General features: G+C 53.9%; 1 protein-coding gene across 1 annotated transcript; it reads right to left on the minus strand.

Moving 5' to 3' along the window:
- Positions 1 to 54: 54 nt before the first annotated feature.
- On the minus strand, positions 55 to 27,989 carry CNGB1 (cyclic nucleotide gated channel subunit beta 1). The gene is made up of 32 exons (XM_072043826.1): positions 26,162 to 27,989; positions 25,860 to 25,917; positions 25,676 to 25,745; positions 25,434 to 25,563; positions 25,124 to 25,166; positions 24,868 to 24,949; positions 24,638 to 24,719; positions 23,467 to 23,506; positions 23,053 to 23,203; positions 22,853 to 22,928; positions 21,993 to 22,029; positions 18,934 to 19,108; positions 17,795 to 17,932; positions 15,246 to 15,375; positions 15,013 to 15,055; positions 12,781 to 12,925; positions 11,142 to 11,213; positions 10,223 to 10,380; positions 9,768 to 9,947; positions 8,776 to 8,984; positions 7,830 to 7,880; positions 7,629 to 7,715; positions 7,219 to 7,283; positions 6,870 to 6,992; positions 5,668 to 5,809; positions 5,222 to 5,381; positions 4,736 to 4,833; positions 4,569 to 4,652; positions 4,055 to 4,173; positions 3,695 to 3,841; positions 3,020 to 3,215; positions 55 to 1,737 (listed from the first exon to the last, which is right to left on the minus strand). The coding sequence occupies exons 1-32, from the start codon at positions 26,252 to 26,254 to the stop codon at positions 1,525 to 1,527; spliced, it is 3,597 nt and encodes a 1,198-aa protein (XP_071899927.1). The 5' UTR covers positions 26,255 to 27,989; the 3' UTR covers positions 55 to 1,524.
- Positions 27,990 to 27,998: the final 9 nt, after the last annotated feature.

Raw genomic sequence — 27,998 nt, forward strand, 5'->3', positions numbered from 1 at the left:
TTAGACAGGAGAAGGAAAATTGGAATTTTGAAATAAATCCATGGAAAATGGTGGTAATCTGAAGGGTGTTTATTGTAGATACAGTGGGTTATGAAAGCCGTTATGCACACTTCTGATGTAAACTGTTTTTCTAAGCTGTATCAAATTGTAGCAGCAAATCAGAACCCTGCTTTGACTTTGCCACGTTTCCTGGTTCGCTTATTTAAATATTTATATACTGGAAAGCACTTCCTCCGCCCCAAACCTACCCGGCAGGGAACCAGGGAATCACTTGCAAATCACTACAGATTACGGGAAGTGGGGATGGGTTCAGATTTTCCTCTGCAACGTTAAGGGCAGCGGTGGGTTCAGATGCACAAGTGGCATGTTGGAATTCCTTGAAGTTTTGTTTAAAAGAGAGCAAGCCATCATGAATTAACACTAATATACTCTGTCCCTTTCCACCACAGAAACCCATATATTTTCCAAGAGAGGAAAAAAAAGCTGAGTAGGAAAGGTAGGAAAAGCCCTCCTGACATGAAGATGAGCCAGCAGGCTTCGGATGGGAGCTGGGGCTTTCCCAGGGATCCACGTGGGTGTGCCACCCTTGTGCCAGGGATGTGTCACAGGCAGAAACTTGCAGCATGTTGGTATTCACTGAGCAGCTGGAGCTTCCTCAGCCACATCTCTTTCTCCACAAGAAGGAAAATGTTGCTACGAGCTGCTGCGGGAATGGGGCCAGAGCAGTTTCCCTGTGGGCAAGGGGGCTGAGAGACAGCAGCGTGACCGTGGGCCCGGGGACACTGCTGGAGCTGGATGCAGCTGGATGCCCAGGATGCAGCTGCACACGCTGCTCTGCACGCCGTGGACTCTGGCCTGACCCTGAAGTAGTGGCTTGGGGAAGCACTTGTGTCACTCCTCTGCCCTGTCCCAGCTGGAGGGCAGCTGGAAGCAGCCAGGATTTGCCCCCTGAGCACCGCTTGTTGGTGGCAGCAGGCACAGTGTGGCGGGACACCCAGCTTGGTCTGTGCTTGGCTTAGGAGCAGAGTCCAAATCCTTTCCAGATGAGTCACCGTCCCCACTGCCTGAAGTCCAACAAAGGAATCTTTTTTTTTTTTCTTTTTTTTCCTCTGGTGTTTGTTTCTGGCCATGCAGTGACTCAGCTTTTGGAGGTGAACAACTTCAGGCTTTATCTGGACAGACACTCATTAACCATTCAGAGCTGTAAAGAGCCATTTTTCTTCTGCACTCCCTCTCTGTAAGATCTCAAGGCTAGAGGGCTGGCCTGATACATATAGGGACTATTCAGACAGATGCTCAGTAAGAATGAGCACAGGAATCTTGTGTAGTTCTGGGTCATTTGGCAAAGGGTTTTGACAACAGCGGGTGAAGGACTAAGCAGAGAAGAAAGGCAGAGCCCATCTGCAGCACTTAGCTAGCAAAGCCTACAACCACGGTGCAGGAATCATTAACAACTAAAAGCTTCTACCTGAAGCATTTGCCCAATTCCTACTTGTGCCACCAGCCCCCAGATCCGCTTATTTTTCATTTCCCTTCTTCCTCTTCTTCCTTCTGTGAAATCTCAGCAGCAAGTACTTCTTCATCCTCCTGCGCTGCTGAAATCACACGGATAGCGACTAAATTATCAGAAGATTTTGAGCATATTTCCTCTCCCGGAGGGGTGCTGGCTTTGGGGGAAGCAGTAGGAGATCTGCGGTGCACTGGTGACTTTGGTGGGATTGGACTGAAACTGGGATCCTGCAATATCCAAAATAAAGGCAAAATCAACATCAGGAAACTTTCGTCCATGGCAGGTCCTCAGCCATCACCCCAAACTTTGTCATCTGTGCTGTGCAAAGGTGTTTGGGGGAGTTTCACTGCACTGAGCTCACCATGGGGCTTTTCACCTTGCTGCCCAAGATGATCTCCGTGAGAAAGGCAGCTGGATTACAGCCTTCAGACCTCGGGGTGAGGTAAGACAGGATGAGTGCAACAAAACTTTCTTGCATGCCAGCACCTTTTGCTCCTACGAGGTTTTGTCTTGGTAAAGGTTTTGCAGAGGTGTTGTGATGCAAGGGCAGCTCAAGACTTGCCCCCTCCTCAAGCCCTGGCTCTGTCAGCACGAAGCTGCAGTGGCCTCAGGGAGCTGCTGTAGGGACGTGCCCTGAGGAGGACGTCCTGCTCCAGGGGTTCCCCCACCCTACCAGCTCTGTGTGTGCCCCCCCAGCACCAGGTCTTGCTGCTGTGACTGTGTGGAGCCCGCAGCATCCCTGCTCAGAGCTGCTGATAACTCACTGTAAGTTACTGAGTAGCTTGAAACTTCATCATGCTTCTGTGAAGGACTGCAGAAATGCAGTAGTGTTTGGTATCTCGCTAGATATTTACCAGCCTCAAGGCCACAGGGCACTCCCTATCAGCTGCTGTCTCACCCCCCTGGCTTTACACGGCTGGCTGTGTTAGCCTGCAGAGCTCCACGCTGGGAAGAGGAACAACAGCGACTGCATGGACATAAGATCTGTTTTTACCAGTGTTTTCTCTTGATGATTGAAAGGTGAAGGCAGTTTCCCTGTAGCCTGTGCAGAGTGGGAAGGACAGCACGCCTGCTGCTGTGTGACTGCCCAAATCCTGCTGCCAAAGCTTTTCAGGCCCGAACTGCCCCAGGGGTGCTGGGTGCCAGCATCACCCCTGTCCCGCCAGCATATCGATTAATTACGAGTGGCCCTATAGCCATGGCAAGGAAGAAACGCTAGCCTGTGATTATATCTCAGCAGCAAGCTAGAGTCAGGCTTAGTGCTGTCAAATAGCTTGGCAAAAAGTCAATGCACTTCCCCTTTCTGCTGCAAAGCAAACCTCCAGGCCAGACAGCAGGAAAATGGAGGCTCTTCTGCTGTCACCTTTGGACAAAAGCAGAAGGAAGGACGGAGAGGCTGGTTTTGCTGTCGCCCAGGTTAGACATGAGCTCAAGCTCTGGAGCCAGTGGTAACGCAGCCGCTCATCACCCCACAAAGCAGAGCCGAATTCCTGACCTCCCCGCACTGACCTGCTCTGCCTGCATTGCCTTCAGCTCCTGCAGCTTCCACCGGAGGTGTGCGAGACGCCCTTTGCCTCCTGTCTTCCCCATGGCAGCCAGGGCCGCCTGGAAGAGCTTCGGCGTGTCAGGCTTTGGGGGAATGATCAGCGGAGATACGGGCTGCCCTTTCTCATCTCTGGGTTTATTGTTGTTTTTCAGCATTTTCCTACAGTGAGGAGAACAAGAGATTATTTCACTCCAGGAATATATTCTATTAGCTGGATTTTATAATGCAGAAAAATAAGACCTTTAAAGAATGGGGACTTTTTACACCTTAGAAAGAACAGAATAACAAATCTGAGTAATGCTAAAAACTAGAGGGAATACGTTAACAGATTTCCAAATGAATATGCTCTGGTCTTATGTGTTCCTGAGTTGCACTGGCTTTCAGTGATGAGGTTTTATAGATTAAAACACCACCGTGAGACGTGCAGCAGGGGTCCCAGCACGTCCCTTGCTCTCCACACACACTACATGGCAGGAGCAGCGCGGGGTCCCTGCACCAGCCTTGTTCTGTTGCAGGGCAAGTGCCGAGTGGTCTCCCATGCTTGGCTGCAGCTGAGGGCAGAGAAATCTTCCCCATGACTTTCAAACCCATGCTCTGTCATTTTAGGACACAGGGGCTAGCAAGCAGCTCACACTCACTTGGCCTTCTTACGCAGCAACTTCTGAGACTCTGGGTAGTGCACCAAAATCTCATTCAAGTCCTTCTTATCCAAAATGAAAAGATTAGCAAATCCATGAGCAACAACGTTTGCTGTTCGCCGATTTCCTCCTCCCGCTGCCAGCAAGCTGAATGAAACACCGAGAGATGTGAATGGTGCTAGTAACAAGCTCAGCAAAATGCTCATAACCTAAAACCTCCCTGTCCCCACTGTGTGCCTCCACCTCTCTCTTTCAGAGGACTCAGAGTTTAATTTTTACCCATGATGAAATTCTCCAAGCCTGTACCATTGTAAGACCATGGGCTTTATGTCCCTGGTTCCCTGGCAGTGCTTCGCTGACCTTATTTCTCCAAACACAGATCCAGCTTTCAGCGTCACCAGCACGGTTTTGCCGTCGGGTCCCCCCAGCACCTGCACTTGTCCAGCCTGGATAATATACATCTCGCGGCCGATCTCCCCCTGCAACAGAGACAGGTGCTGTGCGAGTTACCCTGAAAAAAGACCTTATTATGGATGCCCTGCCCCACACCGTGCTGAAACCTCTGTGACCTCTCAGCCTTCTGCAAGCTCTCCGACTGCTTTATCCAGATGGTGCTCACTGCTGAGCATCCACGCCTGACCCCAAAGCCTCCTCCAGCCCCACACCCAGCTCTCCTGCCATTCATGGCTGCAGTAGAAGGGGTCAGGCTTTGCACGAGGTGAGCTGCAGCCAAGGATATTTTTGCTCCAGTTGCCCTGCCCAGAGCCCCCCTGTGCCCGGTGCAGGCTGTGCCATGGAGCTCCTGCCCTGTGCTGCACTGCACAGCCTGGCCACACCACCAGGAGGGGAGGGAGGCATCTGGGTGGCTCGGTACCTTCTTACAGACGTAGTCATTTGGCAGGTAGACAACCGACCTCAGCCGCTTCAGCATGTCGAAGATCATCTGCCTGTCACAGCCCTGCGCCAAAACACAGCCAACAGCGGTCAGCCCGTGCCGGTGGGGAGGCACAGCGCAGGACAGGACACGCGCTGCCAGGGTACCTGGAAGAGGGCCACTTTGCTGACGATGTTGTAGTTCACATCAATGGCGATGTCCAGCCGCATCTTGTCCGGCAGCTGCACCAGCAGCTCAGACTCATCTGGGGGAAGAAGAGCAGAAACCCAACTGTTTTCAGCGCTTTCTCCAGGAGCACACCCTTGGTGCCCAGCGGCCGGTGGCAGGAGCCAGCTCTTGCCCTCCCCACTCATGGCTCAGTGCCCAGAGCTCCCTGGCAGTGGGGACGGTGTGAGTGGCAGGAGGGACAGCACGGTGGGGACACTGTGCTGCAGGGGACACCAGGTCACCAAGCCTCCATGTCCCGCTGGCAGCCCATGTACCCAGAAAAGAGTTAAATAACCCGCACCCCCCCAAACCCATAGTGCAATTTGCTGCACTGCTCTTTGGCAAAAACATTTCAGACAAACAACTGTAGTGAAACGTGGAGCATGAGGGTGATGAAGGTGTTGGCCCTTGCAGCAGGCTCTTACCTAGCATGCCTTGTGATTGCCATGTGTACTCATACCATGTTTTGACACGGTTCTGCACGGTTTTGGGGATTTTGTAGAAGTTCATGTATTTAATAGTACTGTCCATGCAGCTCCGATAGTAAGTTTGCCCAGCAGTAGCAGCACCAACCACATCTCTCATCTGAACGGAAGAAAGAGTGGGAAGAGAGAGTTTATTTGCCATCATCTATCCACCACGCAGGTTAAGAAGTCTGGAGAACACAAGCACTGTCATATGCTGTGTCCTGACAGGGGGTTTTCAGCATCTGCCCAATTCTTTTTGCCTTGTGCTGATGCTGAGCAGGTAAAGAGCCAGCGTATGGGGAAAACAAACCTGGGAATAACTCAGTGGACCAACCCCACTGAGCTTGTCCCCACCCGAGGTGGGAAGACCCTGTGTGCATCCTGGGACAGCGGCTCCCACTCACCTGCCCGATCATGACGGAGAAAGCAAAGACACCCGTGAAGTAGTTCAGCAGCTGGAAGACAATCTCGAAGAGTGTCTTGGGGTCTGGCAGGCCCCCGATGGTGATGAGGGTTTTGACTGCCCAGTAGTAGCAGCGGATGTAACTGGGAGGAGCAGAGGAGGCAGCTTGGTCATGTTTCTGGCATTAAGACCTGTTTCACCCTTCAGGACCGAGCTCACATCTCTGGCCACAGCAAGCCAGAGCCGTCGCTGAAAGTAATTGTGGGTGATGGAGAGAAAATGAAGGGGCTTGCAGACTCCCTCCCAGGTGCTTCTGGAGACACTGCAGGAGCAAGGAGCCCCATAGGAGGCTCTGCTGCTCTGGCTGTGCATGTTTTCTGCCTCTTTCAGCTTCACTGCCACAAACCAACAACATATTTTCAGCAACACTTACACTTTTAGAAATAGCCATGGGAAAAAAGAAGTGTGAGCAAATTGTTGGCATAGGACCCTAGAGATGTCAAGTGAATTCTTGATCCATTGGTCTTGTGCACTCCTTTGGATGTTATACCTAGAGGTAGGTACACATATGTGTATCACACAAAATAACCATACAGCCACAAAATTGGCATGGTAAGCTGAGTGCTGCAAAGGTGGGAAACACCAGCACTGAGGCTGGGAGGCTGACAGTCACTTTCCCCTCCTACACCTCACGCTAAGCCTTTAATGGACTTGCACAATCCTTTTTTTTTCAGCCAACTCTTATTTACTGCACAGGAGAATGGTGCTAAATTAATTAAATGTTATTTGGTACTTTATTTTGCCTGTGTTGTGGAACACACAGCTGTGGGCGTTAATCACTAGGCAGCAATCTTTGGCAGCAAATATGAGCCAAGTACTCATATGGGAACACACGCAGTGCTCTCTTCTCCCCATGGCATCCCTGTTCCCTAGCACTAGGCTCACAATTTTTCAGCCTCTTCAACACACCGTTTCCTTCAGCCTCAGCCCAGCCACAGCCTCCTCATCTTGAGCACACTGTAATGCTGCACATCCCATCCCTCTTGTCCCTGTCATTCTCGCTGGTGCCACATCTTCTCCTGGGACTCCCCAGGCCTTTCCTCAGAGATTTTTATGAACCCAGCAGCATCCAACCATCTCCTTTCTTGCTCCCATTCATCACAGTGTGCCGTACTACATGGGAACCTGAGCCTTGGCTTGTACCTGTTTCCTTCCCCATCATAGACCCAGGTGGTAGAGCCCAGTCCTTCATAGGCCGATGCCCAGTAATAGAGGCAGGAGTTCACATGCAAGCTGTACAGTAAATAGGCAGTAGTCCGAATCACTCTGCAAAGAAAAAAAATATAAAAGAAATAAATGCACCCCTCTGTGCCTGCCCAGGTGAGGAAAAGGCCAGCCAGGAGCATCACCACTGCCTGTGTCAGCAAGTACAGTGACATGGGGAAGTAAGCTGGAAAGCCAGAACTGGTGTGCACCAAAGCGAACCTCTTTCCTCGGTAATAAATAGCAATGAGTATCTCCCCGCCCCATGAACGATTCCTCAGCTGCTCACCTGTAGATGTATGCCTTGCTCAGGATGGCCTCAAGGCGGTTGTTGAACTCGAAGAAGGCCATGTACTGGGAGGAGAAGGAAAGCAGTGTGCTCCAGTGTGCCACGGCTTCCCAAGGAGCCAGCAAGCAGGGCACGTCCCTGCTCCAAGCCCTCTCACAGCCAAGCTCCCCGGCTGGCCCCCAGCCTCACTCCTGCAGCATGAACGGCCACGGGCAGACAGCCCCATCTGCACATGCCCTTCTAATAAAATGTAGGAATAATAAGGTTGAAATATTGACCGACAGCCCCTCAAGGGCTTTGGTCATCGTCCTGTCATTATTCTGGCAAGCCACAGCCACGCAAACCAACGAGGGACCCTTCTGTGTCCCTTTGGCACGGGGGGCTGCGTGGGTCTGCCCGCTCCCACTCACCTTCAGGCAGCGGGGAAAACGCAGCAGCGGGTTGACACCGACTTTGAAGTAGAAGAAATCCAGGGGAAGGAGGCATACCACATCCATCTGAAACCCACACAGAGAGAGAAACCTCTGCAGAACCTGCAGGCCCAGCGGGGTGGAACTGCAAGCCATGTCGTGGATCAAAGACGCAAAGTAATAAAGGAAATTATGCCAGACCTTAAAGCGCTGTGAATGCAGGTAGTTCTCCTTCATGGCCTTTTTGTCACTCTGGTTAGGAATTGCAGGGGAATAGCAAAAGAGAGAGAGAAAGAGAGAGGTTGATTATTGCTTGCAGAGAGCAAAGTCACCACCAACCCAGTCATGTATGGCCTTCCCCTTCTGTGCCACAACCGGGAACCTGCTCCCACTGTGCTGGGGAGCAGAGCAAGAGGAGCAGCAGACCTGGTTGTAGGCCAACTTCCCACCCTTGCCCAGGATATCCCTTGCTCATTTTGTGCCCTGGAGGAAGCACACTGCAGCGGCAGCACCACAAAAGTCAGAGTTCACAGGAGAAGCCTCCCCGTCTGAGCACGAGCAGCAGGAAGGCTGTATCCCCAAGGTTTTATTTTTCACAGATTATTTAATTGCCTGTGGAAACGAAACCAAAGGTTTTCACTTATCTCAGACTCATGAGCTATGCATTCAGATGGCAATCACCTCTGTCCTACTGCTAATGAATTCTGCCTAGCGGTGCTCCAGGAAACAAACCCTGAGTTTGTTCTGCTGTCAGCGGGTGCAGGCTGCCAGCTGTGCCAGGGCTGGACGGCGCGCTCACCGCCCCGCTGGCAGCACTGCCCCGAGGAGCAGCACCCTCACATCCTGGCCTGGGAACCACCACGGACCTGCACTTTCTAATGGCCTGATACTGATTTTGTAGGGAAAATACATATGTCTGGGAGACAAACAGACTGCCACCTTATCCCCGGCAGGAAAGGTGTCTGCAGTCCTCCCAGAGTGCACCCAGCCGTAGTGGGAAGATGAAGAGCAAATCCTAGCTGTGGTGGTAGAGCTGCTGGTTTGCCTGGAGCCTGATCCAGACACCAACAGCCACTGGGGGTGTTGGGGCTGGGATGTCCCCACAGCCGTGTCAGCTCAGTGGGATGCAATGCACGCTGCCACTCACTATTATGTCTCCCCCCCGCACAAACTGCAGGCGGGTCTGAAAAACGATGATGTCCAGCAGGTAGATGAGGTCACAGAGGTAGTCCACGAGCAGCCAGAAGTGGATGTTGGATGGCGTCTGGTAGGGGAAAGCCCAGCGGACGGGGATCAGCCAGCAGTTCCAGTTCCAGGCCAGGACAACGAAGAAGAGCCACAGCACATACATCAGGTCTGTGCACAGGGAAACACACCCTGACGAGCTGGCCACACACCTCCCGGTTATGCAAACCTACTATATGAGGGGATTTCACCCCTTGCCTGCCCCCAGCACAAGGGTGAAACCTGCAGGAGACTACAGGTTCTTCTCCTGATAGCATCTGGTGGCAAGTGGCAAGCAGGGGCCAGCAGAAGGATGGGTGAGCTGGGCTCTAGGTGCAAAGGTAATGCTGTCTGCTGCAGAGCACATTGCTTTTTATCAGAAAGCCTCTTCTAACTTGGCTGATTCAGTCACAGTTGGTTTTGCTTTGCTCCCACAATACTAACTTTATTTTTTTTTTTAATCTAAGGAAGGAGCTGGGCTCCCCTGCCGAGTTCAGCGTTTGCCCTCTATGAAGACTGAGCAGCAGAAAAACGCTGTTCCTTCTCCACCTGGTGGTGCTGCCGGCACTCGCAGCCATCAGAGAACATTTAGGAAAGCCCGTGGATTTCACACAGGAGTTTAGAGCTAGCTTACACGTAAACTGAGCTGTAGAATCATTGAATGGGTTCGGTTGGGAGGGACCTTAAAGAGCATCTTGGCCCATGGGCAGGGACACCTCCCACCAGACCAGCTTCCCCAAAGCCCCATCCAACCTGGCCTTGAACATTTCCAGGGATGGGGCAGCCACAGCTTCTCTGGGCAGCCCGTGCCAGTGCTCTCCGCGGCATCCCAGAGCTGGTGCTGTCCCCTGCTCCCCTCCATCCCCTCCCCATCCCACCCAGGGTTCTCCCAGCCCTTCCGCGCTCGTCTCTCACTGGTGAGCGGGTCGATGCTGCTGGGGAACTGGTAGCTCTTCAGGCGGGCCATCCAGGGCTGGCACTTGAAGGTGCAGCACAGCATCTCGCAGTAGTGTTCATCATCTGCTGCCTTGTCCCCTGGCGGTGCTTCTGCCGGGGGGGGCGGTGGTGGTGCTGCGGGCGCTGGCTTGGAAGGGGCTGGGAGAGGCCACACGATTATTTTAAACAGCAGAAATTCTTCTCAGGGCAATTTGGTTTAAGACAATGCCTTTACAGATCATGTCTCCCAGAGCTGCCCAGAGGGAAACAGCTTCCAGGTCATTAAACCAAATTACAATTCCTATTTCTCGATCTTCTCAAGGCCACCAACACCACCTGCAAACCTCCCTCTTCTCCCCATCAAAAACCTCCAGATTCCTCCCCAGCATTTGGCTTTACAACTCTTTCAGACTCCCAGCCCAACCCAAACTCACATGCCGAAGGGCTCTCGTCATCGGAGGTGACATCAGGGTCGGTCAGCTTCTCTTTTACCTTCTCTGTGCGCTCCTTGAAGAGCTTCACCAGCTCCTGGAGCCGGTCATTGATGATGGCACTGCTCTGGCTGGTGGCCGAACCGATGCGCTCGGGCAAGCTGTGGGGAGACCATTGGGCACTTCACTTACATAGAAAAACCTGAGAGCAGGCTCAACACCTATTATTTAACCCACAGAATCCTTAATAAGGATTTGTCCGTATTTATCTGGCTAGCATTATCAGAAGAACACGTTTCAGTAAAATGCTGTCAGGAGCACCAGCCTGAACCTCATCTTTGCCCTTGGATGTGAGCTGCCCTCAGAGGGACTTGGAAAGCACCAAGAGCCCAGGCTGGCTGTCCTGTTCTTGGGAGAAGGGCGACTGGAAGAACTGCAGGGTGGAAATGAGCAGCAAGCCCCTGAACCCATAAACCATGTAATCCCCTGCCAGTGAGGGCAGCTCGCCCCAAAACTGTCCCATGGGGCTGCAGGAAGCAAGGGCCTGGTGTGCAAGATGTGCAGCTTGTCTCCTCCAGCATGGAAGAAACAGGTTATTTCCCAACAGCTGATAAAAGCAGGGTGTCCCCATTACACTGTGTGTAGACTAGATGTGCTCCAGTTAGGAGTAAAGAGAATATTTCTGTCTGATTAGAGGAAAAGCAAGAGAGCATTTTCTGTTTAAGGAAGAACTGTGCTCACTGCTTTTGGAGAGGGGCAGCAGGAGGGCTTCACCTGCTACATGGTTCTAGACTGGTGCAGGCACTGCTCCCTCTCCCTCTGGTATCCCAACATCTCCAACATCTGCTCCATTTCTGCCCAAAATGGCAAGATTTGGGATCCAGGATCCGGATGGGCCAGGGCGCAGGGTGCCAGCACGCACCTGTCCTTCTGCAGCTCATCCCAGCTCGCCGGTGCCTCATCCAGGTTGTCCGTGGGGGCCGGCAGCTTCTTCCTGCAGGCACAAGCACAGAGCCCATGCTGGGGGGAGCAGTGAGCTGAGTGCCCCCTTCCTCAGCCAGCTCCTCCTCCTCCCAGGTCTCATCTATTGCCACTTCCCCTTCTCCCACCCACATCTGTTCCCCCCTTAATTTCTGGCATCACCTGACATTGTTATGTGAAAATCACCTTGCTCCTTTCGCTGCTAAAGATCTGGTCCCTCCTTTGTGCCACCAAGCCCATGGCTGCGTGGGCATACAGCTGCCTGCTGTTGTCTCCAGCCCTCCTTGGGCCACCTCTGAAGAGGTTTGTGCATGGGCATGCTTCCCGTGGCACGTTCTTGCTTGGCTCTGGCTGTGGGAATTAGCTTTTCATACCAAGGTATAACTGGCCACAGATGGAGAAAAGAAGCTGGAGCCATTTCACACATTATCTGCTTCCAGACACTGATTAGGCAACAACTTGTGGCTTGTTTGCTGTGGCTCTTCTGTGACTGGGTCTAAACAAGAGGAACCCAGGTCCTTCTGAGCCACTGCATGGCCAGAAGCTCAAATTGTGGCCAGTAAATGTCCTCTTCCTCTCAGAGCACCAGCCTGCACCAAGCTCTGCCCAGTGGCTCTCCTGCTTTGGGGCGGTGAAACTGTAATTTTTACCGAGTAAAACACAACTTGCTTCTAGAAACCTCCAGCTCTGTCTAGAGACCTCCAGTGCCACCTTGAGAGACACAAAATGGAAGCGTGGCAGAAACATTCCTTGCTCACATGCATAACGCCAACCATGCAACCTGCTGCTTCATAAAATACTAGAAAACAACACAAGAAAACTGAGGTGCTCCAAAAGAGCTGTTCTGGGGAATACTGAGCTGCTTTTCCAGTATCTGCTGTCCGGCGGGTGGCTGCTCTGAGCTGACATCACGCTTCCTCTGCCTGCTGTCATCATCTCAAAATGAGATTGTTCACTGGTGTCAAAAGGGCAGTAAAGAAGGAAACTTTTAAAAGAAGGAACTAGTGCTTGCATGTTGTAAAAACTGCCTGCGGGTGGCACAGATATGTGTACCTGAATAAACGGAGGCCATGGCTGTGGTTTGCTGTGTCCCTGGCTCCGAATGTGCCTGAGATGTACTGATGTGTGTGACATGGCACCAGTCTGAGTTTTGTCCATTTTCTACTTGTGCTGACGGCATAAAAGACAGCCCAGCACCTCGACCCTGATCCAAAGGCAATTGAACACCCACAGAAAAGCAGCACATCTCAACCCTTTGATGGCAACAGCAGACACTGAGGAAAGTGACGTGCCTGGTCTCTGTCCCAGCAGAGGGGAGACACACAGCCTCATCTGCTGTGCAAGGAGAAAAGGACAAACCCAAGCTTTGAGTGTCTCATGATGGAAAATAAACTCAAGAAATAAGGCCAGGGACTATTTCAGGACATAGCTGTGCCCCTGCCTTACAAGAATAGAGAGATGTGAATCAGGTACCACACAGTGCCTGCACCCCTGCCCCCCGGGCAGCCTGTGAGCTCCGAGCTTCTGCTGGCAGCTCCAGAAAGGCTCCATCCATCCAGCCAGGCCTGGCTCAGCCCTACCTGGGGGACGCTGGCACAGCACCGGGCACCACCAGCATGTGGGGGTCACCAGGGGTGGGCAGCGGCAAGCAGGTGCCATCCTCCTCTGCAGCATCACCTCCGCCATCCACGTCCTCAACACCCACGGTGAGGCAGTGACCGAGCCCTTGGAGAAGGGGAGAAAGGCAGAGTGAATTGGGGGCAGCTGGCAGCCCTCCCACCAGCTGCCTTCATTCCTGATGGCCTTTAAGCCACGTGCTGGAGGAGGGCTGCTTTTTTTTTTTTCCTTTATTTGTTTTGCAATTTCCCCCCAAAGCATTGGAGTGTTTCCTTTTCTTTTTGCTCTGTTTTTAACACGGTAAAAAGTGCTGTTTGCTTCCTGTCTGCTTTCACAACTTGCAGGGGTTCAGCCTGCTCACTGCAAGCGTTGGGCAGATGTCTGCAGGGCATGGCAGTGATGCCACTTGCCCACGAGAGAAGCAGCTGCTGGCAGCAGCTTGGTTGGATCCTGCAGCCGGACAGGCTAGGACCAGTCCTCACTTTCTCAGCCACGTAAAGAGACGCCGTGTGTCCCCACAGGTGGTCTTCCCAGGGGATTTCACCCAACTGAAGGACCCTGTGCAAGCCTTCCAGCCCCACACAGCCGCAGGACCCATGGATCAGAGCATGGCTCAGCTGAATCACCAAGGAAAGGCCCGTGTGGATTGCAAGGTTAACATTCTGGCACATGTAAGGAAAAGCAGCAGAATCTGGCTTGCTGGCTAAAAACAAAGCAAAGCAAAGCTACAGAAACACGGTTTGTATTTCTGGGCTAAAACACAGAAAGCTGCAAACAGTAAACCCCCGTCTTACTGTAATTTTAGTGTGAGTGGGTTGCATGGATGCTGAGGAGAAAATGCATGTGCAGCGGATATTTAACCCTCAGCCTGCAGGACCTTTCATGGAGTTTCAGCCAAGTTGGAGTGGTCACTTATGGTTATTTGCAATTACACTCTAGGACCTGAACTAAAAAGGCACGTCATGATGAAGCAGAAGCAGAAAAACACGAAGTTTGTTCCCTAGTCTCTGTGCTGCAACATGAAGTGTGTTCTTATCTATTGCTGTTTTGTTTTTGTTTTTCAAAAAGCAACAAAAAGCAACTGTGCCAGGACTAGGACCCACCCCCTAGCTACACGATCCCATTGTCAAAGCCGATCCTCTGATACCTAGGGGGTGAACAGGGGATTGCTCCTCATTGCAAAAAACGGGGTTGACAACTCCAGCCTTTCGCTTTCTGGCAGCAAGGACAGGGATGCGGGAGGCAGCAGCAGCTCGGTAGCTGGGGACATTGGGGAGCTGCTCTAGCACGGGAGGGGAGTTGTCCCCGCGGTCGAGCAGCTTGTCATGCACCAGCCGGTCTAGCTCAAGGTCTCGAGCATGCTTGGACATGCTGCTAGGCGTCTAGGTGCTTCAAGCAAAGGACAAGGCATCTGAAGCTGCAATAAAACACAGAATTGTTTGAGACAGGACAGTTATTTCAGTGCAGAGAAATGCAGGGCTGATGGTTTTTTTTTAGAAGCTGCCAGCCTCATGGGGATGTTGGCAGCACGGAGCAATGGCAGTGAGCATCCTGCCACATGCACCTGTGGGCACAGCGCTGCTATGGGCTGCAGTGCTCTGCTAGGGCTGCACGAGTGTTTGGACAAGAAAGAAACCTCCTGCCCGTAACAGGACCCACATCGCGCTGTTCCTGCAGCAGCTCCCACAGCGTTGGTGCAGCTGTGCCAGGAGCTGGCTTTGCTTACTCAGGATGAGATGGGAGCTCCACAGCCAAGCTTCATTAACAGCCCATTAACTTCTAAGAGGTTATTGTGTCACTGATTATTCCCCAAATATTGAATAAAGCAGTAAAGAAAATCCTTTTTTTTTTCTTCTTCTTTTTTTTTCTTTTTTTTTTTTTTTTCTATGTGTTCTTCTTTGGCTGGAGGAAAAACTTATTTCATATCAGAGGTTATTTAATCAGCATGCCTGGGTGCTGCATGAAGTACCAGCCTTCCCTATCTGTCTCCAGCAGGGCTCTGCAGCCAGCAGACTGCTCCCATGGCTGTTTTAATTTAGCAAGAAGCCCAGGCGGGCCCAGCCAGCCTGTGCCAGTCATTCACTCCCAGGCAGCAAGTGCTCAGAGAGCAAAAGCTGCTTCATCCCTCACCGGGCAACACATTGCCTGCTTCGGCTCATCCCCGTATGACATTGCACTGCTATATATTCAGGTACCTTCAGCATCAGTTTCAGTAACTTCAACCGTCTTCTCTTCCACCTTCAAAACAACAACAACAACAAAAAAGCCATTTTAAGGAGAAAAAATGCCTTTCCCATCAGCAAAAAAGCAGCAGTTTGGCTGGGCGTGCTGTGTTCCTCCACAACCAGCCCTGCTCCCCGGGTGCCTGGTGTGCCCGTGGCAGCAAGCACCCACTGCAAGCACATACCTGGACAAAAATACTCCATACCTGTACAAAAGCACCTTCCAGATCACTTATCTCAGCTTCTTCTAGCTGCGCGAAGCTGAGGGCCTCTTCTGCAAAGAAGGCGTCCTCCAGCCCCTCATCGGTGGGGAGGCAAGGAGACTGGAGCAGGGCTCTGGAGGGGACAGATCAAGCAGAGACATGAGACTGAGTACTCTTCTGGACCGAGCTTAGTTTGATACAGAGGTGGCACCAAAAAAAAAAAAAAAAAGCCGTTGGATTAGAAGGGACTTTATAATGTTTTTCAAAAGGATGCTACATGGGAGACTGAGAGGTGCATAAAAATACGGAACATTTTCAGAAAAAAAAAAGTTTATATTGCTGTGCATAATAATTTATCATGTAATTAAAATTTGCCAAATAAAAATCCAAGAGCCTGATTTCCAGGCAGGAGTGCCCACAACCACCATTGGAATCCCAAGTTCATTCATACAAGGCACCACCAGGACACATAATTTTAATTAACGTAACGACACATAATTAAGGGGTGTGGTTAGCAGGTCAAGAGAGGTTCTCCTGCCCCTCTGCTCTGCCCTGGTGAGACCCCATCTGGAATATTGTGTCCAGTTGTGGGCTCCTCAGTTCAAGGACAGGGATCTGCTTGAGAGAGGCCACGAGGATGATTAAGGGAGTGGAGCATCTCCCTTAGGAGGAAAGGCTGAGGGAGCTGGGGCTCTTTAGCTTGAAGAGGAGGCCGAGGGGTGACCTTATTAAAGTTTATAAATATGTAAAGGGTGGGTGTCAGGAGGATGAAGCCAGGCTCTTCTCAGTGACATCCAATGACAGGACAAGGGGCAATGGGTGAGAGCACTGGAGCAGGCTGCCCAGGGGGTTGTGGAGTCTCCTTCTCTGGAGACTTCCAAAACCTGCCTGGCCCTGTTCCTGTGTGACCTGATCTAGGTGTTCCTGCTCCAGCAGGGGTATTGGACTAGATGGTCTTTCCAGGTCCCTTCCCATCCCTAATATTCTGTGATTCTGTGAATTTTCCTTTTCCAGCTGCAGTTTCAGCACTGAGCACAGACCCCACTTCCACCACTCTGGCCAATGGGGCTCAAAGGATTGAATTTATTGTGTTAAAATAACTTTATATCTGAAAAAAAGGACTGATCATGTTCTGTGCAGTTATCTCCTGATTTGTTTTTTCCTGGAGAGAGAAGCAAGGCAGAGACTGGGAATAGTGAAAAATAAATAAATAAATAAAATAAAATCAGGTAGCTAAATGCAGTAATACTGAAAAAAACAAAACAAAACAAAACATATTTCTGCATTCTCCACAAGTCCTAAGCTAGAAGATGTATGTAACAAATAGTGTCTGATTTTTCGCTTTATCTCCTTTTCTTGAAAGCTGCTGCTTTATGAGTTTTTGTTGTTGTTGTTTCCTGTGTACTAGCTTCCCTTCAAATACAGTCCCAAGTCTTTTCATCCTACTCTAGAAAACCCACCAACATCTCTGTTTTCCTAAAAAGACTAACACAAAGATTGAACAACATCTCATTCACTCAACAACTGAAACTCATGTTTCTGCTGTAGCTCTACAGGAGCATGCAAAATGCTGTTTTGAAACCTGTTGAAAAACAGATTTTGATTCAATAATTAGCTAAGTATTTAACACTGAATAATTATGTATTTTCAGCCTCTTCCTGAAAATCTAGCTCCTTCAGAGGAATTAGCAAAAGGCAGAGAATATTAGGCTGCTGGGTTAGAAATCCCTAAGTGTTTATGTCATGTGAAATCAGAGCAAACCGCTAAACTGATCAGAAACATATTTAAGTATCTAAACATCATATCTATTTAAATACATAAATAACATATCTAAACACTGCCTGGTCCAAAGTTCCTGCCTACAAAAGCTGACAATAGCCCGGCTGTTTTCCACAAGAGGCACAAACGCACCTACTCGTCCCTGGGAGTGTTTTTAGCCGCGGCTCGGTGCTGTCTTTAGGTTCAGCTCCGTCCTACTGGGAATCCCGAGCGCCCCGAGTTAGCAAACCCGCCTGCAGCCAAGGTGCAGTGCCCGGAGCCCCGGGGCCCCGCTCACCCCCCGGCTCTGTGCAGAGGGGGCGGCGGCTGCAGCGCTGGAGCCCGTGTCGCCAGGAGACACGATGTCACCAGCAAAAGCATCCTGGTGAAAGCGCCCTCTCGAAAGCATCCTCTCAAAAACATCCTCTCGAAAGCATCACCAAAGCATCCTCCAAAAAAAAAGCCCCCTCCAAAGCATCCTCCCCAAAGCACATCCCTGCTCCTCTTCCCCCCCGCTCCTCCCCTCCCCCCGAAGCATCTTCTGGAAATAAAGCTGTTTCCTGGCCCAGCAGAGACAGGGGTGGGCAGAGCTGACAGCCCGCTGGGCTCCCCCATAGCGGCCACAAGCCTGTCCTGGGGCCAGCCCTGCAGAGAGGAGTTTGCTCTTGCCCAGGTGTCTCAATCTCGGCAGCTTGTAAATGCATCTGAAACAACCATGGCTAGTGTGCTCGTTTCCAGACAGGCTGTAAACAGGAGAAGAGCTGAAGGCACTCACAGACCCTGCACGGACTCACCCCACGCTCTCCTCCACCTCCTCCTCTTCCTTCTTCTCCTCCGCTTCCTCCTCCTCCTCCTCCTCCTCCTCCTGCTCCTGCTGCTCCTCCTGCTCCTCCTGCTCCTCCTCAGCAGCACTCAGGGGGCAGGAGCACAGCCTGGGAGGGAGAAGCTCATCAGGTGAGATGCACAAAGCAGGTCTGAGCCTTACTGGAGGCATGGGAGCAAATGGCTCAGACAGCATCACCCATCCCCACACCCTTTGGGCCCACCACCCCCATGCCAACACCTGGAGGACGCAGAGGGGCACGCCAGGCGCATGCTGTTGTGAGGCACTGTGTGAGTTCAGTGCAGCAATGAAGGGAAAAACGTCTGGAAGCACAAAACCAGAGTCCTCGTCATGTTCTCCTTGCAGCACAGGACTTGCCTAGCGCTGCCTGGCTGCTGATTTTGAGCAAAATCTGCCTGCTAGTGAGATGCTCTGTCCAGTGTTGCACAAGCTGCCAGTTTCTCAGGCTCACATACTAATGGGAAGCAGCTGCCCACCACACCCAGAGAGAGAAGGTGAAGGTTCTTCTCATGAAGCTGGTTCTTGAGAACTTCCCCATGGAGTGAAAGAGGAACATCAAAACTACAGAGCAATCCAGCACATTTCAGCTTCCATAGAGCATGCAGGTGTGCACAGCACCTGTTTCAGCTGGAACACGACTTGTGGGGAAAATCTTGCACAACGATGTCTCTGCCATCAGTCTAACAACCTTTGTCAAGAAGAATCCCAAGCCATTTGGGAGTGTGCATGGAAACCTCTCACCTCTCTGCTGAAGTACAGCCGGCCCCAGCACTGAATGCACTGTGTGGTCTAGGAAGGATCTCAGCAAAGGTTTCTTTGGGCAGTAGAATGAACTACATAGAGAAGAATACAATCTCCAAATCCCATGACAGATGGATGCATTGTTGATGGCAATGAGGTCTAAACCCTCTTGCCTTAGGCCAAAATCTGCTTACTGGAAGCCAGAGAAGAGCCATATATTAGCTGTCCCCTTGCTGCAGCCGCAGTACGCAGCAGCTGGTGTGTCTGTCCTGAGCCCCCAGACCAAATCTCAGGGGCAATCTCAAGGAAAAGCAGCTTGCTCAAGCACCTGCTGCTCCCTTTTCCTACCTGGTCTCTTCTTCCTGAAGTTCCTCCTCTATGGGGGGCAGAGGACGACCCTGGGCCACCAGCTCAGCCACGCCATCCCAGGCCGTTGGCTCGTGAGCTACTTCATCACTCCAGTCATCATCAATGTCCTCCACGACTAGGTCTGTCTCCACAACCTCCACAGGGACGATATGAACTGAAATGGGATTGGGGAAAGAAGCAGTGAAGTGAACACAGCCTGGTTTTGAGAGGTCTGGCCGTGCCAGGACATGCTGGCTGTGCTGCAGCTGCTGCTCTGCGTTGCAGAGGTGCTGCCCTATGGCAGGACCCGAGTGCTGCTCAGCCTGCACAGATCCGTGCCGTCCTGGTCCTTTCGAGTGGTGCCAGATGGATGCCTTGGGCACTTTTGCCAGGAGGAAGAAGAAAATTTGACATTTTGTACCAAGCATGTCCAAAGCCCTATGAAAACTGCACCTATGCTTGTATAGAGATGGCTCTGGACTTCCCTAAGCGTGTAGCAACCCCTGCCAGGGCTCGTCAGTAGGCCACATTTTGGTTCTTATTGCATATCAATGTAAGGAGCTGTGGGAAGAGCTTCAGGTGTGTGGTGATGTGATGCACAGCCCTCAGCCCGCACTGCCCCCCTCTGTGATGCCCCACGCCTGCAGGGCTGAGCCTGGTCCCTGCATGTGGGGCAGCCCGAGGAAATGACCCCAGTCAGCGGTGCCACAGGTGCTGCTCGAGCTCTGGAGGCTGTACTGAGGTAAAAAGTGCGAGCATCTGGCCCTGCTCAGGCAGCTTGCTGTGCACCCCGCTGTTCCACAGCATCACTGGGGGAGCACACGGCTGGTGTGCCACATGTGCCTCCCGGGCCTCTCCATCCCTACACAGCCCTATAGGAGCAGGAGGAGGAATTGCATCCACGTAGTTCCAAACCAGTTTAACGTGAGGTCTGACTGATGGCAAAACTCAGGGGAGCTTACACGTCCCCAGGGAAGCTAATAGGAGATGGACAGACTTAAATACAGAAGGGCAGGAGGCCCACTGCATTGTCTGCTCTGCACCATGCCTCCCAAACCAGCTCCTCACCCAGCAGTGTTCGTCTGCCTTTAGCCCGCTCTCCCTGCAGCTATAGCTATTGTAACAAAGGACAGGAACCACGGAGACAGCTTTTGAAACGTGCTGCAACTTTTTAATACACGATATGAAAACAGGGCAAATACTAAGATCCTATCCTGATACCAGCTGGGCTCGTCATAAACACAGGGGCTGGGGCTCAGCGGGGTTGCTTGGCTCACCACTCACCACTAAGGCTACCTAGGGATGCAATGGGAAGGTCTGTGCCAAACACCTGGCATTTAGGGGCTCCTGCCCTCCCCAGCCCGGCGTGCCCGCATTCCCCAAGCCCCCAGCCCAGAGCTGGAGGCAGCCCTTGGGCACCGTTCCCTGCCGGGACACTGCTGCCGTGCTTGGTGCGGCACTGGATGGGCTCTGGGGGCAAGCAGGGGCTGCTCATGGTGAGCTGACACCCTCCTCCACACCAGGAGGCCTTTGGCTCCTGCCTGGTTCCTGGAGGTTGTTCTCCTGCATCCGCTGCTGCCAAACAGAGCCCTCTCCACCCTCTGGGAGAAAACACTCAGTTAACGGGAGAAAAGCAATATGAAGCTTAAAGAGCTTTATAAAGTGATGCCACTGGGACAGAAATAGATTTAAAGAAGTCTGCAGGCTTCAGCCAGAGATCTCGGTGGTAAATATTGGCGTGCTAGGGGGTGGGAGGGGAGTTGAGGGAGCCGGGTGTGCTGTGGGAGGCTGCAGCGAGAGGTTTTCTGCCTCGGAGGTGCCCTGAGAGGCGTTTGTCTGTCCTCACATGAATTATTGCTCCCATCCAGCAGACATCAGTCCCAGCCCTGTCCTGCAAAATCACCAGCTGTGGTTCGTGGAGCCAGCAAGGCCAAGAGAGAGCGAGGGCAGGACCAGGGCAGCAGGGGCAGCGGCTACGCTGACCTTCCCCTGGTGCTCAGGGCTGGCCAGGGCCAGGTCCTGCTGCCGGCAGCTGCAGGGAGCGGGGACACACAGCCTCGGGTCCCCGCGCCCCGCAGCCTGGCTGGCAAGGGGCTAGGGACCGTTTGCAGATTGCTCTTTGCTTTTTCTCCTCCCCCGCTGTGCTTTCTCTGCGAGGTGGTCTCATTTGGTGGGGAAAGGCTGGCCCTCCACAGACTTCGTTTTCCGTTTGTTTCAGAGGCGCTAAGCCCCTTTGCCCCCTGAAACAAAAGGAGAAGGAAAACATTAATGAGCCTGTTGGTGGTTTGGTGCCAGAGCAGGTCTCTCGCTCCCTGTTTGCCATGTTAAGTGACTGGAGCTGCCTCCGCGCCCAGACCGGGCACTAGAGCAGGCTGCACACGAGGGAAGTGCCTGCCCTGCTCCAGCTGTGTCCTCTGCCTCTCCTCGTCCTGCTCCACAGGCAGAGAAACGCCATCCCTGCAGTGTTTCCCAGCCATGCATGCTGATGTCTAACACGTCTAAACCCCCCAGCAAGAGGAGTTTTTCTCAGGTACCACTCCAGCCATATCCCTCCAGGCTTTGGAAACACCCTGGAGTTCAGCAGCAAATGCATGCCATGGGTTAACGAAGGGCCAGATTCGAATTCACCTGTGCTATGTGCTTTGGGCAAATCCCAGCAGCCCAGAAAACATCCTCTGGCACGACTCGAGCATGGACCTGGACGGCAGCATGGATCTCACAAAGTGGGGCGCCAGGATGTGGGAGCCCAGGGCTCTGGGGGCAGCGTTCCCAAGGCAGGAGCTCGGGCTCAGCAGCACAGCTCTGCAGAGGGGGCTCCAAAAAGCTCCCCAAGTTGCTGCCCCAGGCTCCTCACACAGCAGCGGGCTTCAGCAAATCCACGAACTCAGATCTGCTCCCTGCTCTCACACCGCAGTGGCCTCTCCTGGCTTCTCAGGGGATTTTCAGATGCCCCCAAGCTGACACCCACTACAGACTGGGGCATAAAAGCTGCCGGCAGTCCCCCTTCCTGAACTGTCCTCTGCAAGCTGAGCAGCACGGTGGGAAGAGCAAGCACTTACTTTCTTCCACGGGGCTGAAGGCTGCCGCTGCTGCTCCCTGCCAGGAAGAAAAGTGAAACGTGAGGCATGGCTGGCAGTGCTCCTGCCCCTGCCCCTGGACTCCCCCTGGCCGCAGCCCCTGCTCTTGCCTCCAACCCACAGCAGCACCGGATCCCCAGCACCACGCTCAGCAGGAGCATTTGGGATGAAACAGGCATCCCCGTTCTGGTTATTTGACCCTGGTTATTTGAACTTCACGGAGCTTTTGGTGTGAGAGCAGAATTGTTGCTGGCTCTGGGTCACCGTGGCCCTTTTACCCTCGATGCCCCATGCAGTGTCTGTGGGACAGCCGGGTTCTGCGGGCTTCAGGCACGGTAGTGCTGTGCCACAGGGCTGGACCAGGGGCACCAGGCTGCCCACACAGCTGTGGAGGGAAGGGCAAGGCCTTGGAGGTCGTTTTGGTGCCGGAGACAGAGAGGACAGTGGCACAGGTGCTGTTGTTCCTCACCATGGCTCTGAGGCTCAGCCTCCAGCTCCAGCAAGCTGGGGAGCCTGGCACCCCGTGGCAGCGGGGAGCTTGGGCTGGGTGGTGCTCAGACAGCAAAGGAAAGGATAAAGGAAACCCACCCCAGGAGCTTTCTGGCTCCTGAGAGGGCAAAGCCTGTTTTTCAGCAGCTGTGGGGGTTTCTCTTCTCCATGGAGCTGTGTGGCAGGGCACAAGCCCAGTGCAGCACAACGTGAGCCCACCCCAAACTGCGGCGTGGGCACAGCCAGCAGGTCCCTGCACATCTGCCCGTCCTCACAGCCCCTGCACCACCGGGACCCTCCCCTGCCTTGCACATCGCCTCCACGCCCCCATCGCCTCTCTGCAGGCTGCATACCTGCGTGTCCTGCTTCTCCCTGCTCACAGGCTGTGGCATCACCTTCTCCAGCCCCTGGACAAACCATCCAAACATGCTGCCGAGCAAAAAAAAACTGTCAGAGGCTGATTTTGGAGGCTCTTTGTTCCCACCACAGCCCTGCCAGGGGACACAAGCCTCGAGGAGTGCCTGCACCACACAGTAGGTGCCGCTGCATTTACCTGCTGCTGTCCCCAGCCAGGGGACGAGGGAGGACGGTGGCCACAGGCTCTGGCTGCCCCTCAGCAGCTACTGGCTCCACTGTTCCCGGGATGCTCGGGGCAGCTGAAACGTTCCCTTTCACCTTCGCCTGGGTTTTAGTCCCTTTTGTGCCTGCTCAGGTTTATTCACAAAGAGAAGGGGGAAAAGGAAATGCAGCGATCATCCTACAGCCGGCTGAGGCAGAGGACCAAGCAAAGAAGGGTCGCCTCCCACAGCAGAACGGGCTTTGGGGACCTCCCCGGGGTGAGGACGTGGGCTGCTGGGGGGCACACGTGGGGCTGGAGTACCACGGTGCCCCTGGCAGCCCAGCTGGCGGTCCCAAAGGCCGAGCATCACATCAGGATGGGGCAAGGTTCCCCTGAGAAAGGGCTCACCTCCTGCCGCAGCTTTGTGCCTCTCCTCCTTCGGCTCTGGCTGCAGAGGGGCAGAGGGACAGAAGGATGTGGTGATGTGCTGTGTGCTGTCCCATGCCCCCCCACCAGGTCCCAAGGGGACCCCCACGCATGGCCCTGACACACAGGGGAAGGCAGAGGCACGGGGGGATGCAGCTGGCCAGCAGCCCCTCGCTGCCGTTCCCCTCTCACCAAAGCAACTCGCAGAATTATAGAATCGTGGAAGGTTTGGGGTTGGAAGGGACCTCAAAGCTCACCCAGCTAGCACCCAGCAGCACCCCAGCTGCCTGTTTTGCTCTCCTGGGCTTTCCCTGCCCAGGTCTGTGCCCAGGAGCACAGGACAACACAGAGCCTGCTCCTCTTTGATCTCTGCCCAGCCTCTCTGCAGCATTTCTCACTTGCTTTGAAGCTGGCATGCTGGGATGGAGACGTTTCTGCCTTTCAATAGAAACCTGTTTATTTTTAATCCTAAAGCAGTTTATATGTTGAATTTGCCCTCCCTCCCTTTCTTCTGTCAAGACAATGTTTGGCCTGAATGGGCTGCTCCCCCCCAGAGCAGCAGGAAAACCCATCAGGGTGGAACCCAGCAAGGCTTGCAGAAGGAAAAAAGGCTCTTTATGTCCCCCCGCCATCCCTTCCTGAGCCACAGCTCAGTCTTGTGCCCTTCTTCCCACACCCTTCGGCTTGGAAAGGGGCCCTTTGTCCAGCAGAGCTCCTGGAAAAACTGTTTTCTTCAATGCAGGAGGTGATGCACGTAATGCCAGTGGGGGGAAAGGCAGGGGTGGGCCATAGCGGGGCCGTGGCTGGCAGGAACTGGTTAACAGGGCATTGGCACACCCCATGCGTGTGCCCATGCACCTGAGAGCAGGTCTGAATACACACTCTATCAAAGGAGGCATTGTGCCCCTGTGATAAACCAAGATTTCCAGAGAAAACCTTTAAGGAATCTCAAGAAAAAAAAATAATGCTTAGGCAACGTCACAAAAGCACGACAAGCAAGGGGCTCTGAGGTCTCCCTGGCTCCAGAATCCCCTTTGTAGTGGGAAGGGAAGGGCTGGGGGAAGCTCTCCCCCACCACCTCGGGAGGTGGGAGCTGCAGTGCCACAACAGCAGGCCCCAGCCCCTGTGGCTGCCCCTGCCGGGCTGTGCTCACCTCAGGCTTTTTCGGCATCTCCGGCTGCGGCACCATTCTCTCGAAGCCCTGCACCAGCCAGCTCAGCACACGCGCTCCTGCCCTGCAGGGAGAGGGCAGCACTGGCAGAGCTCGCCCTGCATCCTACATCCCAAAACCTGCATCCCACATCCCAAAACCTGCGTCCCAAAACCTGCATCCCGCGTCCCCCCGCCCTTCTCCCCACCGAGGCACCGTCGCGTGGAACCCACCATTCCTCTGCACCCGTGTCCAAACCCGTGTCCGTCTCGCAGCCATCCAGCTCGTCCTCCTCAGGGTCGAAGGGGGTGATCTCTGCAGGGAGCAGGATCTGTGCTCACCTTGCCAGAAGGGAGCTGGAGCCGGCAGTGCTGCGGGCCCCCAGCCCCTCTCCGCACACCCGAGGGGCCAACAGCTCCAGCAGCAGCTGACCAGAGGGGATGGGGAGTTCCAAAAAGCCACAAGCTGTGGGGGCCCAGCTCCCCTTACCCAGAGCATCCTCCTCTTCATCCTTGATGACCTGGACCTCCGTCTGAAAAGGCAAATAGAAGCTGCTACCAGCCAGCCAGACACACAGGGCTCACCCCAGAGAACAAGGAAAACCCTTTCCCCGAAGGTGGGTGAAGGCAGAAAGCCTTGCGGGGCAGGATTAGTGCCTGGAGATGGGCCCATGCTCCCTGTGAGCACTGGGAGGGTGACGGGAAGAAAACCAAAATGCTAAAAAGAAAAACGAAAAAAAAAACTAGAAGCTGGGATGTCAGGGGAATCTACCAGACCATTTCCTGGGTCTGTCACCTACCTGGTCAGGAACATCGATGCTCGTCTCAAAGCTCTTCCCAAGTGCCTGCAGCGTCCCCGGGGCCTGGACTGGCTGTGGGATCACCTTCTCCAGCCCCTGGGAGAGCCAGGAGAGCACACTGCTCCCCACACTGCCCGGGGAGAATCGTGTCAGGCCAGGTGGGGCTGGCAGCAATGGAGGGCTCCCCCTGCCCACTGCCCCCAGCTGAAACCTAAAATCCACAGAGGGTGCAAGCGCAGTACCTCTCAAACACCGATGCTGATGCGGGGACCACGTCCTCAGGCACTGCGAATTCCACCTTCTTCTCAGTTTCTTCAACACCAGCAAGAAATAATAAAAAAAAAGCTCCTGTCACCACTCTGCATGCATGGCAGGAGAGGTTGTGGGTGGCAAACGAGCCTGCGTGTCCCCCACCACGGGGCTTACCCTGCACACGTGTGCTGTCCACAGCATCCCTGGGGCTGCTGCCCTTCCGTGCTGGCACCTGGGTGATGGGCAGGAGGGGTGGCTTCAGGACAAAGGCCAGATGATGGTGTCCCCATGCTTCCCCTGGCCTCAGCCGAAAGGAGGCTGCAAGCCCTGGCTCTCAGCACCCCCCAGCACCCCCCAGCAGCTCAGGGGCACAAGCTGTGGCCCCCATCCCTCCTGGCTGCAGAGCATCCCCAGATCCCAGCGCTGGGCGCAGAATTAACGGGCACCCCCCTTGCTGCCCCCGGGTCCCTGCTCACCTTGGCTGGCTCCGGGGCTGGGGCTGGGGGGCTCTCCTCCATCAGGCACGGTGCGGGGGGCTGGGGAACCACCCGCTCAATCCAGCCCAGCATCTCTGCGCCCAGCGAGGACAGGGCTCCGTCCGCAGACCTTCCGAGCAGGTCCTCGGCTTCCTTCCTTCTCCCACCTCCTGCTTGGTAAACGCAGCATTGCAGCACCGCCAGACCAAACCCATCTCAACGCCACGACCCTAATTGTTGTCACAAGCCAGATACCCCCTCTATTTTAAGCTCACACACAGTAAAACTTGCAGTTCCCAAATGGAATCACCCATTTGGTTTTTCTCAGCTTGCGCGTTGCTCCTGCTGCACAATCCTCCACAGCTAGGGCTGCCCAGTGAAACTGTAGCAGATGCTTCAGTGAAACAGGGATGCTTTGTTCAGCGTCCCCTACACCCCCCTGAACACTAAATTCATTTCCTCCAAGGAGAAACTACAGCAGCTTTAGCAGAATTTTCTGATGGGTGAGTCCGGGCCCCGGCACACACAGCTCCCTGTCCTGCCTCTCAGACACAGCTTTGTTCCAGCACCTTTTGGCCAGGTGGGATGTGTTGGACAAGTTCCCCAGGCACTTTCTCACCCAGTCTGCTGCAGCATGGTGGCCCCTGGTGGCCCCCAGTGACGTCCAGTGCCTGGGTCCCGGGGAAGGCAGCGAGGGTGGACAGGCATTTGCTGGCAAATTGATGGGGTGCTCAAAAATAAGACACTGAGAAGCAGTTATTCAGCTGCTCAGGCTCTGTCTGCTCACTCTTTTGGGGTCCCTCTCACCTCCTGGTGTGACTCCAAGCCTGGGTGCACCGCCAGGCTGCATTTGCTGCCCCAAATTAGAGGCTGAGCACACGGGTGGAAAGCCAGCGTGCGATGAGTGATGCTGCTGCTCAGAGTCACCTTCACTGTGATGCTTTTCTAGGGGAGAAGGTCTGCGGGCTCTTGCCCAGCTCAGATCGAGGACATCTCCTGATGCTGCCTCTCCAGCGAGGCTCTGCCTGGAATTCCCTGGAAGCTGCCCAACGCCTCAGCCTCCAGCACCCCGCTCATCACAGGCAGGTTCGGCTCCCCAGAGCTCCCTGCGTCCCCAGCCTGGAACAGCACATTTATAAAACCCCTGCAAGGCCGCCCAATGGCCAGACACAAATTAAGAAATTGCCTCTCACCTCCCGCTGGGTATCAGGGATTAAAGGGCTGCAAATAGCAGCATTACCCAGGAAGAGTTGGCCAAAGGGGACAGCAAGGAAAACCGGGCAGTGCCACGCAGCACAGGGGCATTTCTGCCATGGCCTGGGACATTTCCAGCTCTTGCAATAAGCCCAGGGAATATTTACACAGTTTATTCCAAGCAAGCCCAGAGAAGGCTGGTGGAAGCCCCCTGTGCCAGCCAAGTCTCCTCCTTGCAGATACAAAGCTGTTGCTGCTGTAAATCCCAGAATTTAAGCCCGTCCTTGCACTGGAATGAAAGCAGGGCAGTCGTGCATCCCCTAGATGGTGTGTGCTGCAAGTTACAGAGGCAAGCGGCCGGGATTTGCCTTCAGAGTGAGGGCAGAGCAGGCAGCTGCTGCACAAACGCTGTGTGCACCTGCCCCGCGCTGCAGTGCTTCGGGTTTTTTCTCCCCTCCGATACCAAAGGTCAAAACTCCCCATGTTACCCAACCCAACACCTTCCAGAGCTCCTTGCCATGAGGCTGTGACCCCTCCCACACTCATCCCCTGGCTCCGCTTTGGAGGATCGAGGCCCCTGCAGAGCCCCCGGCCGTGCCCCTTGCACCAGTCACTTGCCAGCTGTGGCCAAGCCCCGGGCACC

This window comes from Anas platyrhynchos, chromosome 12 (assembly GCF_047663525.1).
Source record: "Anas platyrhynchos isolate ZD024472 breed Pekin duck chromosome 12, IASCAAS_PekinDuck_T2T, whole genome shotgun sequence".
In the NCBI taxonomy this organism is placed as follows: domain Eukaryota; kingdom Metazoa; phylum Chordata; class Aves; order Anseriformes; family Anatidae; genus Anas; species Anas platyrhynchos.